Genomic DNA, 13,136 nt, shown 5'->3' on the forward strand with positions numbered 1-13,136 from the left:
GATTTGCTTAAGTCAGGTTTGTGTAACCCGGGGGGCGTCTGTAGTACATTTTGTAGTGGTTGTGTTTTTTTTTTTTTGTTTGTTTGTTTTTTTTTTAATCCAGTCGAATTCTAAAATGTGTTGAGTGCTGTGTCTTCCCTTTTCTTGTGAGATGATTCCACAGCCCAATAGATCTTAGGCTTTGTCTACACTACAGAATTATATCGACCCAAGTTAGGTTGCCGTACAGCCACCACAGTAATTACTGTGGTTTTTCATGTCTGCACTACCCTCCTTCTGCAGGTGATGCATGTCCTCACTAGGAATGGTTGCAACAACTTAAGTGGGGTAGTGTGGGGGCTGTCAGCCCCACTGCAGGGCTCACCCCTGCAGGCCTTTTCCCCCCTGAGGGGCTCATCACTGCAACCCCCCACCCTACCCGCTGCCACGGGGCTCACCGCTGCAGCCACCCTCCCACCCCACAGCCACCATGGGCTGTCCCTGTGTCAACTTAATTCTGTAGTGTAGACCAGGCCTTATTGTTAAGCTTTTCCTGCCCTATCACTTACATTTATTGTGCATACTTCTAGTGTGTTTTCAGACCTTTGGATTGGTGCATCTTATAAATTGCCATAAGATTCCCTTTGCGCAGTCTCTTCCCGGCCTTCTCTTCACATACTTGTGGGGTGTTTCTCCTTCCCCCTCTCCCCACCACAATCCTCCTTTAGGGTTTAGGCAAGTTGCATGGTTTTAGCTTTTTTCGTCTTTCCTCAGGAGTCTGTCTCATTTGCCCCTAATTATTTTGGTTGTTAAATTCACTTACAGCAGTTCAAACCAAAGCACCTAATGGATTCTCTAAAACCACATTTAAAGCATTCATAATACTGTTTTGCTTCAGGTTTGTTCAACAGCACTGAGCTCTCATAGCCTTTCCTGGGAAGGTTGCATGCTGAAATCTTTGCCTTTTTGCAGTTGGCTATATTGTGCAATTCAGTTGTCAGGTATTGTTGCACTGTGCTTCTCCAGTGCTAGCAGGAACAAAAGGTGGAACAGTCAGAGCCTCTTTTCTTTCTTTACAGAGAGCAAGCCCCATACTTTGTTCTTATACTCATTTTTGGTTGTTTGCCAGGAGGGCTGCAGTAGGCTTTCCTTCTATTGACCTTCATGTTAAACAGACTTGATAGTATTTCCCCTCAAGGCCCGCTGACTCCCTCTGTACCAAGCTTATAGAAAGAAGTGGGTCTGCTTTAAACGTAGGATGCAAAACACTGTATCCTGTCCAAGGACAAACCTGCCACTGGGAAATCACCATCAAACACACACAGTCTACTGAGGGCTGGTCCACACTGGGGCGGGGGATCGATATAGGAAACGCAACTTCAGCTACGAGAATAGCGTAGCTGAAGTCGACGTTTCCAATATCGAACTAAAAGTACTTACTTCGGGTCCACGCGGCGCAGGCAGGCTCCCCCGTCGACAGCGCTTCCTCCTCTCGGCAAGCAGGAGTTCCGCAGTCGACGGGGGAGAGCTTCTGGGATTGATCTATCACGTCCAGATGAGACGCGATAAATCAATCCCAGAAGATCGATCTCTACCCGCCGAATTAGGCGGGTAGTGTGGACCAGCCCTGAGGCTATGTCTTCACTAGAAGTGCTGCAGCTGTGCAGCTTAGTGCCGCCGTGTAGACACTCACTTCACCAATGGGAAGGGTTTTCCTGTCACCTCCCCAAGAGGTGGTAGCTAGGTCAACAGAAGAATTCTCCCCTTGACTTAATGCTGTCTACACTGGGGGTTAGGTTGGCTTAACTATGTTGCTTGGGGGTGGATTTTTTCACACCCCCAAGCCACGTAGCTGGGTTGACCTAACTCTTGAGAACCATTGCCCCAGCCAGAGAGACTAGAGTTGATAGCTTCTTACCAGGCATTGTAGAGTTCAGTTCCCATATCTGGCTCAGTCTGCAAATCCACAGATCTCTTGGTGACACCAAGGTCAAGTGTCAACTGGGGAATGCTCTACCTAATTTAATGTATTTCTTCCATAACTCTCTCCTTTCTAAGGAAAATGCAAAAAACGTGGAGATGGTTTGAAACTGGAGAACGACCCTCAGGAGGTGAGCCACCTTTGAGATGCAAATATGTCTCCCTGTTGTTTTTGTTAAGTGATTGCATGTTGTCAGCTGTCAATCTCTTGTGTAAAAATTCGGATGTAGTTTGCACTCATATCTGCATTCAGGGAGATCCAGCTGACCTGTCGGCCACAACTTGCTCCCAGTCTGAGGCGCTAGGCTGCCCCAGCATGTTTTTTCTTCCAGTGCATTGCACTGAGAGTCTGACCCACTGCAGCAATTCTGGCACAGTTTCCACCCTCCCTTTGGGGTGAAATTCCTCCATTGTTCACTGTGTGGCATTGTATCTGTTGGGTTATGATGACAAAAAGGAGATAGAACCAGCACAGGGAGACCAAGGTTCCTTTCCAGGGTTCGTCATTGACTCACTGTGTGATCTGAGGCAAATCACTTAACGTGATGCCTTAGCAGATCATCTGTACAGTAACTCCTCACTTAAAGTCGTCCCACTTAACGTTGTTTCGTTGTTACGTTGCTGATCAATACTCATTTAAGTTGTGCAATGCTCCACTCTTACGTTGTTTGGCTGCCTGCTTTCTCCACAGCTGGCAGCCTCCCCACGCCCCTTCCCCTCCCCCCAGCGCCTCCTGCCCGCCGGCAGACCCCGCGGATCAGCGCCTTCCCCTCCTCCCCCCGCCTCCTGCCCGTGGCAATCAGCTGGCTTGCGGTGTTTTGGAGGCAGGAGGGAGGAGCGAGGACTCCGTGCGCAGGCTCCCCCTGCCTCCCGAACGCAGCAAGCCAGCTGATTTTCCCGGGGCAGAAGGGAAGGGGGAGGAGCGAGGACTCGGCACACCTTCCCCCTCCCTCCCCTGCCTCCCGAATGCGGCAATCAGCTGGCTTGCGGCATTTAGAAGGGAGGGGGGAGGAGGAGCCAGGATGCAGTGTGCGAAGTAAAGGGAGAGGAAGGGGAGGGGGGAGAAGAAGCGGGTCAAGGGTGGGGGCTTGGGGGAAAGGGTGGAGTGGGCGGGCTGAGGGTTGAGCCCCCCAACCCCTGGTGCTTGCAGAGTAGGGGAAACTGCCCTGGAACCTAACCCCCCCTCCCCCCATTTACATTAATTCCTATGGGGAAATTGGATTCGCTTAACATCGTTTCACTTAAAGTCACATTTTTCAGGAACATAACTACAACGTTAAGTGAGGAGTTACTGTACAATGGGGAAAATGATCACTCACCTTTTTTAAGCATTTTGAAATCTGCTGGTGGAAAGGGAAGTATTACTGCCAAATATTGTAATGGGAGAAAACTGAAGGGAGCGTATGCCCTCTTCACAGCAGCATTGCTGTTGTGCACGACATGTATACACATGAAGACAGAACATGTGATGCCTGCCTCCCCAGACAGCATTTTGACGCTAGGTGCACTTACAGAGCTTCTTTAACAAAAATCCCATTGTGTTCCCCTTTCAGGAAAGGGTGGTTTGAAGTCTCTGCTCACTTATTCTCTTGTAATTCTTTAAGTACTTCGTTGTTCTTGGTCATGTGATGGTGCCCTGCAGGGCCCAGTGAATGAGAAGTATCCCACTTTGTGCTCTTTAACCATTCTGTTGAAATCAGTGGGCCAATATGGTTGGTCTACAGAAGGGGTTAATTCGTTCCCAATCTAGTGACTTCCCTGCTGGCACATAGATAGAGAGACTCCCTCTGATTCAGGTGTTTCTCCCATGAAATGCTCAGTCATAAATTCTAAGCCCACATTCCAAGTGTGAAGCTATGTATGAAAGCAAATCATACAGCTGTTGTGCAATTAGAATGGAGGGTAATTTTACCTTAAAATGTAGCCATGCTGTAGGTACAAGACTGTAATGGGACCCTGCAAATTTGCAATTAGGACTGCAAATACTGAATTTTGAAAACAATCTTAATGCGGTAAAATGTACTATTGATAAAAATCAATACTGCTGCTAGAAAATGCCAGTATCACTACAGAGGGGAGGGAGGTGCAGCCAGGGCCGGCTCCAGGCACCAGCTTAACAAGAAGGTGCTTGGGGCGGCCAAGAGAGAGGGGCGGCACCTGCGGCAATTCGGGGGCGGCAGGTCCCTCACTCCGTCTAGGAGCGAAGGACCTGCCGCTGAACTGCCGCCGCCGATTGCGGCTTTTTTTTTTTTCTTTTTTCAATTGCCGCCGTCGATCGCGATTGCGATCGCGGCTTTTTTTTTTTTTTATTTTTTTTTTATTTTGCTTGGGGCGGCAGAAATGCTGGAGCCGGCCCTGGGTGCAGCAGAAGACACTCTATGGCTATGCAGATCGGCAGTGCACAGCACAGCAAACATTCAGGTTTGGAAAGGAACAAAGAAAGAGAGTTGCTTTACTCTAGATATGTTTTGCCTATTGTACCTGTCGCTGTCTATGGAATCAGCTTGTCAAGAGGGGATCTGGGCTGATGAGCTGAAGAGGAGAATGAGATTGCAAGTGCTAAAATACTCCGGCTCTCTTTAATCAAAGACTTGGCTTTTCACAGAACGCTGGCAGCTCTCAGATCCCGCTCCTTCAGGCGGTGTAAGCAGTGAACTCTTTGAGAAGCCTTGTTCAAGTGATGTAAAATCCAGTGGTGCTCTTTTGTGTGGAAATGCTCCCGTTGGAAACTTTGGGACTCTTCATTATACTGATTGTTTTGCTTACAGTCTGAAGCAGTAAGAGCTGGAGAATTTACGGTTTGTGTCTTTGTTTCCAGGCAGAGTCCGAGATGGCTCTGGATGCGGAGTTTCTTGATGTGTATAAAAACTGCAATGGAGTAGTGATGATGTTCGACATCACCAAGCAGTGGTAAGAGAGGAGCAGTGATATAGGCAGCTTGAGCCTTGCTTGTTTAATCAAAACAAATGATCTTTAGATCCTGTGATTTCTATACACATAACAGTCCAATGAGCGGAAACAGGTTCCTGGCACCTAAAATAATTTTGCTTTATTTTCTGGCCTGTTTTTAATCTATTCCCCTGTAAAACACAATTCAGATCTGTTCTAAACTAGCTGTCTCCCTCCATGTCCACTGATCTGTAATCCCCACTGTGCAGCAGACTGAGGGAAACAATTAGAAAATGCCTTTTGCAGATGGTGATGCTGAGCACCTCCAAAGGTAGATGACAAAGTGCCTACTCCAAAGAGCTTCCAGTCTCAAGTGTAGGCATAATATCTAATGGGAGCAGTGAAAGCTGGGAACAGGGAAGAGAGCCCAAAGGGAATAGGGAAATGTGTGTTTGTAAGTGCTCTGTGGACACAACTTGGGGCTTCATTTGTTGGGCTCTTTTTATCCCCTCTGCTAAGGGAGAGGAAACATGGAAGCAGGGATGGGAAGGGAAGGTGAAAGTGAGGAGTGCAGGGGTGGTAGGAACTGGGGAAGAGGAAAACAAATAGAGTAGTCCTGGTGTGTCAGGGACATTGGCCCAAACTACTACCACTGACGCCTTCAGCTTACAAGGGAGAATTGCTGTCCTTCGGCTGAAAAGGTGCCATGAACCCCTACGGGCAGTAATACATGCAGCCCTAATGGGAGAGGGTTACCCATTGCTGGAACTCTCTTCTGTAGACCTCACCTCCAGATGCAGTGTGGTTTGGTATGCTCTTTAATTTCATTAGAGCTCTTGGCAGACTTCTGCACTCCAGCACTTCAAAATAAATGAAGGACGGGCACTAAAGCCATCTTACTCATCAGTATAATAGATCAGCCTGTCTAGACACTGTGATATAGATCATGCAACTTTAGACTCTCTGTATTGGTACAGCGTGTACTGGCTTGTATGTCTGCAAGATAGGGATACTTAAACACAATTTCCTTAGTAGGACAAGACAAAGAGGGGCCCTCCGTTAAAATGATAAACCTGAAGTGGATCAAAGGAAATATTTCTGTATATAGCATATAACCTGTGGAACTCACTACAACAGAGAATTGTCAAGGCAAATAGCTTAGAAAACTTGCTGATTCTATGTATAAGAATTGCACTTCCTATTCCTGAGGGTATTCTGCACCAAAAAATTAAAAATTCTGAGTACAGTATTTTAAAATTCTGCAAATTTTATTTGTCAATAAATAAATGTGGAGGCTCCAGCCTAGCAGTGAGGAGCACAGGCCTCTGGTTGCACTGAGGTGGGAGATCATCCTGCAGCCCCCCCACCCCCAAACAGGGACTCGGCGGTGAAGCTGCACCTGACTATGACACAGTGCAAGGGCCAAGCCTGCCCCAGAAACACCCCTGGGTTCTGCCCTTTCTGCATCAGGCGCACCAGGTGTTGGTGGGCAGGCAGGCTCAGCCTAGCAGGATCCAAGTGTAGAGGGGCTTAGTGTGGGGGATCCAGGTGTGGGGAAGAGGGTTCTGTGGGGGGGAGTCTGGGTTTGGGTGGCTCAGTGGGGGGATCTGAATTCACGGGGGTTCCAGGTGCAGGGGCAATGGGACTTTGCAGGGCGGTCCAGGTGAAAGGGGGTTGGGACTCAGCAGGGGGTGGTCTGGATGTGAGGGAGGTGGGGTTGGGGTGCAGCTGGTTAGGGCTCAGTAGGGTGGGTGTCTAGGGGGCTCATCAGGGTAGTCCAGGGGCAGTGTGTACACTATTGGGTGGGCGTTCAATGTACCTACTTAGTGGGGGAGCCCCAACTGCAGCTGCTGCTGAGGGGATGCCGCATACTGGGCTCCCGCTTCCCCCCCCACCCTGCTTCCCCATCCTATCCTCCTTCTCAACTGCCCCCTACCCCACCCTCTCCCCTATCTTAACCCCCTTCCTTTCCCACTGCCTCTTTCCTCCAGCCTCACCATGCCCCCCCCCTTGACCTTCCCCACCAGGGGCACTCACTATTCTACAGAAAACAGGATGGATCCCAGGACTCAGAAGGCGAGCACAACCGGCACTAGGAGTCAGGAGGCAGCATCCAGGCAGCTCTGCGCTCGCAGAAATTAAGGCAGGGGCAGGCAGTGGCACCTCGCCTGTTTTGGGGGCATTGCCCCTTCAAACTACACCCATGGGCATTCCCAGACCCACCCCCATCCCAGCGCAGATTCCCTGTCACTTTCTGCAGGGAAGCAAAGAAATCGGCAGTGGGGACATGTTTTCTTCCTGTGCACAGTGGTGCAGAATTCCCCCTGGAGTAACTTGTACTAGCTTTGATGAAAATAAGGGCATAATCCCAATCACCAACAGGGGTGAGGAGAATATTCTCCCTATCCTCACACAACAGTGCAGTGTAACCTTCTCCTATAATGTTTTATATGGGTCCCTGCTCAAGGTACAGGCCTGAGGTAGTTGGACTGTTTGCTTCTGAATGAATCTCTGTGAAATAACAATATTACCTCAGAATGTGTCTCAGTGTTGTCTGTAGGTGGGCCTCAGAGGAAACTCACATGTGAGATTTGTATTTTGGATTTTTCTGTTTGCTTTGCAACTTCTCTGACTATGTATGCTAGTTTCCATTGTGTGCATGTAAGCTGTAAATGTAATAATATTGCATAGAGTACAACTAACCCATCAAGTGTGTTCACACTAATTATTTGTTTCACCTTTTATTTGGTAAAGGACATTTAACTACATATTGAGGGAGCTTCCTAAAGTGCCCACCCATGTTCCAGTGTGTGTGCTTGGGAATTACCGCGATATGGGAGAGCACAGGGTCATCCTGCCAGATGACATGCGGGCGTTCATTGATAATCTGAACAGGTAAACAGGGATGGCACCATACTGGCTTTCTGGGAGAGCAGCACTCCACCCCTTCTTTTCCATGCAATCCAGCCCCCATTAATAGCATTGCTGTTATCTTCCAGACATGCGTGTGCCATTGAATTGCTCCCTTCCCTGATCATCCAAACCCCTTCTCATCCGGTTGGGTTTGATATCCCTGTATATTGTCGCTTTATACTGGGCTTTTTTCTCACTCTGTGGTGTTCTTACCGAACCTAAAAGGCCTGCACTGGTGGGGGGGATTCTCAGTTCCCAGAGCCAGTGAATATCAGTGAGAGTCCCTGTGGTGCAGGCCTTTCAGAACAGCTCTATCCAAATGGAATTGTACTTCAGCCCTTCCTTTTGGGCTGTCTTTTTTTTCTTGCTGAAAGATTTTGTATGTTACTTCCCCCCACACAACTGTTCCATGAGCACCCATGCTCCGAAACCAGCATAGTGCCGCTAGCCTTTTTTCCCTCTCTCCCGCACCCTCGAGATTGAGCCTCCCCACTGCAAGACTACATACAGATCCTGATCCCTTCCAGGCCGTCTCTCAACTGCCTGCCAAGCCTCTACTCTGGCATTGCTTTGAATCTGGCCACGAACTCTTGCTTTAATTATAGCTATTGCCCTTGTTGGGCAGGAATCGATCAATCCACCTCATCCTGCCTTTCTCCTTCTGAGAGTGGATTTTACAAAAGCTATTGTGTGTAACAGGTTTTCTTGCAAAGTCTCTCACTCACTCATGCCTACATCAGACATGTAGAAATGGAATCCATCACAAAGAATGGCTTTGCACCAGTTCTTTTACAGCCACGTTTATTCATGTTCTACACACCATTATCCAAGGTGAACTAATGTAACTTTAATACCCAGTGCTGAGGTTTTTAATGGCTTCATTTAGGTCCGTTTATAGTATTAGAAATAACGTGCTGTAAGAAATGCACTTGTACAGCTGTGAAATACTCGGTTCAGTAAACCACTGGCCTAGTGTCCCAGCAGAGCAGTTCAGACTGTCAGTTGCATGACACTATAGCACAACAACAGCTGCACGCAAGCCTTTCCCCACCAGCCTTCTAAAGGAGGAAAGAGTTAATTTGGCTCCTTATGAGCTGTAAACAAAATAATGAGCCCCCTAGCAGGATGAACTGTCAGCCTAAGTCTTGGGGTTGAAGATTTGCCTGGGAGATGAGGATTGCTCATGGGATAGAAGTCAGCACGTGCCTCTGCTGTGTGTGTAGTCAGTCGGTCTCTGTGTAATTTTCTTTTCTCTGCTCATCTGATTTGGAACAGACCTCCTGGCTCGTCTTATTTTCGATATGCTGAATCTTCCATGAAGAACAGTTTTGGCCTCAAGTACCTGCACAAATTCTTCAACATCCCATTCTTGCAACTGCAGGTAAGAGTCCGGGATTGACATGGTGCAGAGTGGGTGGGGAGAACTACCCTTTCCAAGGAACTCATGTGGGGATCCTTTTCCTGTAATGTTCTGCTTTTCAGTTGTTAAAGGAGCCTGGACAGATTGTTGCTTTCAGGAGAGTGTTGTTAACAAAAGTGACTGGGCATTTTGTTTCCCATGATTGCAACGTGTCACTGCTGGTGAAGTGCATGCTCTTCCTTATTTACCTAAGCATACTCTTATCAATGTATAAAGGTTCCAAGGGTCAGTACCATGCAATGAACAGGATGTGCAAGAATAAATCTGTACATTGCAGTGTTAATGGGCCACCAAGTCAAAATGGTATCTAAACTGTTACACACACACACACACACACACACACACACACACACACGTATTTTTGCTAGTATACAAACTTTTCTTAAATGTGGCCAATTAATTAAAACTCAATTAAGAAAATATCTACCAGTGAACTGAATGGCTTATGGGATGCATGAAGTGTCCTGATTATCTGCTGTACCCTCTCCATGGTCAGAAGACTTCAGCATCTTTCATCAGCACTACATTCACTTTAAAGAACACATTTTGTGTACATATATGTGTATCTAGAAGAACAAACATCGCTCAAATGCTCGTCCAGACTGACTAAAGCTCAGTTAATGTCTGCCATCAATTCAGTGGTCTGTAAAGCAAACACAGCAAAGAAAGAGAGACCTTGGTATAAAAACACAGTGAAATCCAGCTAGATAGTAAATTCTCGAAGGAGAAGCTGTATAAATCTGACACGTGCACTCATCTCTGCACTCAGTAGAGAATGTCCAAATCCCTAAAGCTACAGTCTGGTGGTACAGATATTTGGGGTTTGTAGCCTCAGTTTCTACAATAAAGTGCCATCCTGCCAAAAACCACGCAGAATAACCTGTTCCCACGTTACTGCTGGAGATGCACTCTTACAGGTCTCCCCTTTCTCCTCAGGTAGATCTGGAACACCAGCACGGGCTTTCTGCCAGCCTCACTGGGCTTCTGATCACAGTTCATAACGATACTCTTCACTGTCAATATGTGGAATGATTGTCTTAAATGGAGGCATTACCAGAAAGTGCTCACGTTTTTCATAGCTTTGTCTGTGCTTAACAGCTGCTTTAGTGAGAGGGGATCTTAAGGGACCTTTCATTTACATATGCTGAGAAAAAACAAACTTGATGTACATGATTTATGTAACTGAGAATTAAAGCAAATATGGCTCCTTAATAACAATCTTTAAACAATCCAGTGTAATAAAATAACTGAACCGACCAAAGAGGCAATTAATGTCTGATTACATGGAAGCTCAAAGAATATGATTTAGTCAGAGTCCCTGTGGGGCTAAGATTGAGTGGCCATTGCTCAGATGGGTGATGTGCTTAAGATGACCTACTTGCATTCCCAGTCTCCTCTGTTCACTAGAGAAGTCATCCAGTACAGTTCACTGAGCGTGGTGCTGGGTGCAGTTGGCTGCAGCAATACCTGAGACACAAATCCAGAGTTATGTATGAAGAGGTGAAACAAGTTAATGTTTTACCAGCTATTCTAGACTCTTTGCCTGAGCTGTTAGGTTCACACTGAGGGTGGGAGAGGATTCAAGCAGGATCCTGCTCTGTCACAAGGGCTAGAGGCAGGACTTTGATTGGCATACACACTTACATCATTGTTAGGTAAAAATGTATGCAGATATGTTTGGATCCTGCACTAAAAGCTTGCAGCTGATCAGCTTTGACCTCTCCCTGTCATTAAAAGGCTAAGATGGACAGACTCCAGTTGATGCCACGTTACGAAGGTACTTGGAATTTCACTTCCCTCGGCCCTGAATTTGTTTCTCCGTGCTTGTCAGAATCTGTCAGGCCACTGACATGCGCTCCAGCTACCTCTCACAAACATATCCACGGTTTTGAATGCAGCACTTCCTGTCCCAAAGCTCAGAGACCACACAGTGAGTGTTTCTTCTTCAAGTGATTGTTCATGTCCATTCCAAGCAGGTGTGTGCGCCAGCCGGAAGATTTTGCTATAGCAGCGTCCGTAGGGTCGGCTTCGGCGCCCCCTGCAGAGGCGCCCTCATGGCGCTGTATATAGGGGCCAGCCGACCCTCCACCCCCTCAGTTCCTTCTTACCACCGGTGACGGCTAGCTGGAACTTCGCTTGCTCTTCAGCAATCGTGGCAGTGTTCCGTCGTCGTTGTAAATAGTTAGTTTGTTGTTTAGTGTTAGCTTAGTTAGATAGTAGTTGGGGGCGTTTTCCCCAAGTTTTCGTCGCCCCACTGGGGCATGCCCGGGTCCCCAGGGTTCAAACTCTGCAGGGACTGCGGGAAATTCATGCCGAAGAGTGACCCGCACTCTTCGTGCTTAAGGTGCCTAGGGGAGAGCCACCAAAGAGATAGGTGCAGTATCTGCAGGGCTTTTTGCCCCAGGACTCTCAAAGATAGAGAGCAGAGACTTAAAGTCCTCCTAATGGAGGCGGCCCTGCGGCCACAATCAGATCCCGGGCCTACCGAGACGGCACCCAGCACTTCATCCTCGGTGCGCAGTGCCCCGGCACCGGCGATAAGTCCTGAGGCCAAGGCCCCCAAACCCCAGCACCGGAGAGAATCGGCGCACAAGAAATCAGCCTCGATGAGACACCATTCCCCATCGCTAGTGCCAGTTAAAAAGAAGAGGCCTGTGAGGGAACATTCCCCCCACCGGGACTCTAAGGGGCTGGCGCCGTCCACAAGTGCTACGGGACAGTCCGCGCCACAGACCCATTCAGCCATCCCGTTGACTCCCGCCCCAGAGAGGGTACGGTCGAGTCCGAATAGGCCTAGATCCCCGGATATTATGGAAGAAGTGCGCCTCCCATCGACGCCGGAGGCGTTCGAGGCCACCTCAGACCTCTTGAGCCTCCCGGTGCTGGCGTCGCCGCACCGGTGCAGAGAACCTTCGGCTACCGCTCAACCCCAATTTCAATCTAGGGGCAAACCGGCAATGCTCTCGCCGCGCTCGCCGCGCCACTGTAGTGGCACCGGTGCAGACAGCACCCTCTCCAGTCCGGCAGCACTGGTCCCCGGCGACAGTGGGTACCGCGCCTCCTATGTCCTCGTACTCAGAGACCTCGGACTCGGACGCGGACTCGTACCGCTCTAACAGATCGAGGAGCAGGCGTTCGTCCTCGCATACGAGTACCCAACCGTACCCGCTGCAGTGGCAGCAGCAGTGGCAACCGCCCCCCCCAGTGGCCGTTCTGGACGCCATGGGCCTACCACCAGTCAGTGGGTCAGGCGTATGGACCCCACTCACGAGCTGCATCTGTCTCTTCGACGTCGGCGGCCCCACCGCTAATGCCACCGCCGTCTGACAGGAGTGTGCCACAAAGGGACACGGCACCGCCTAGCCAGACAATGGCACCGACGGGGACCTTGCTCCCAACGCTGCAGGCACCGTCCAGAACGCCTCGTCGCTCGGTGTCGACCCTGGTACTGGCCGCGGTGCCGCATGTTGAGTCCGCACCGGCCGCGCAGCCTGAGTACCGTGTGCCGCAGGCCCTCGTAGAGGGAGAGGGGGTAGATGAAGGCCCTCTTCAGGGGATCTCTTCCTCCTCATCTCCAGATGAGGCAGTAGCGGGAACTTCAGCAGCACTGGCCCTAGAGGACAATAGGATCCTCCAACAGCTGCTTACTCGAGCAGCCCAGAGCCTCTCGATCCAGACTGAGGAGATCGAGGTGGATACAGATCCGGTGGTGGACATCCTGACCCCGTCGGGCCCATCCAGGGTAGCCCTACCTCTCATAAAGACCATTACGGACACAACCCGCAACTTGTGGCAAACTCCAGCCTCATTGGCCCCTACGGCTAAAAGGACTGAGAGGCGATATTTTGTTCCATCCAAGGGCTATGAACATCTTTATACACACCCTCCCCCGGACTCCCTAGTGGTAGATGCGGCCAACCAGAGGGAGCGCCAGGGGTTCCAGGGAGCTACCCCC

The 13,136-nt window shown here is 49.3% G+C and overlaps 1 protein-coding gene across 2 annotated transcripts in view; it reads left to right on the forward strand.

Moving 5' to 3' along the window:
- Positions 1-13,136, forward strand: part of RABL6 (RAB, member RAS oncogene family like 6) — a 108,229-nt gene that overhangs the window by 43,285 nt on the left and 51,808 nt on the right. For both annotated transcript variants that reach the window (XM_026658494.2, XM_026658493.2), the window contains 4 exons: positions 2,038-2,090; positions 4,778-4,869; positions 7,603-7,743; positions 9,037-9,142. In XM_026658494.2, coding sequence (XP_026514279.1) covers positions 2,038-2,090; positions 4,778-4,869; positions 7,603-7,743; positions 9,037-9,142 — 392 coding nt within the window. The remainder of the gene's footprint in view (positions 1-2,037; positions 2,091-4,777; positions 4,870-7,602; positions 7,744-9,036; positions 9,143-13,136) is intronic.

This window comes from Terrapene carolina, unplaced genomic scaffold (genome assembly GCF_002925995.2).
Source record: "Terrapene carolina triunguis isolate 2854851 unplaced genomic scaffold, T_m_triunguis-2.0 Scaffold449, whole genome shotgun sequence".
In the NCBI taxonomy this organism is placed as follows: domain Eukaryota; kingdom Metazoa; phylum Chordata; order Testudines; family Emydidae; genus Terrapene; species Terrapene triunguis.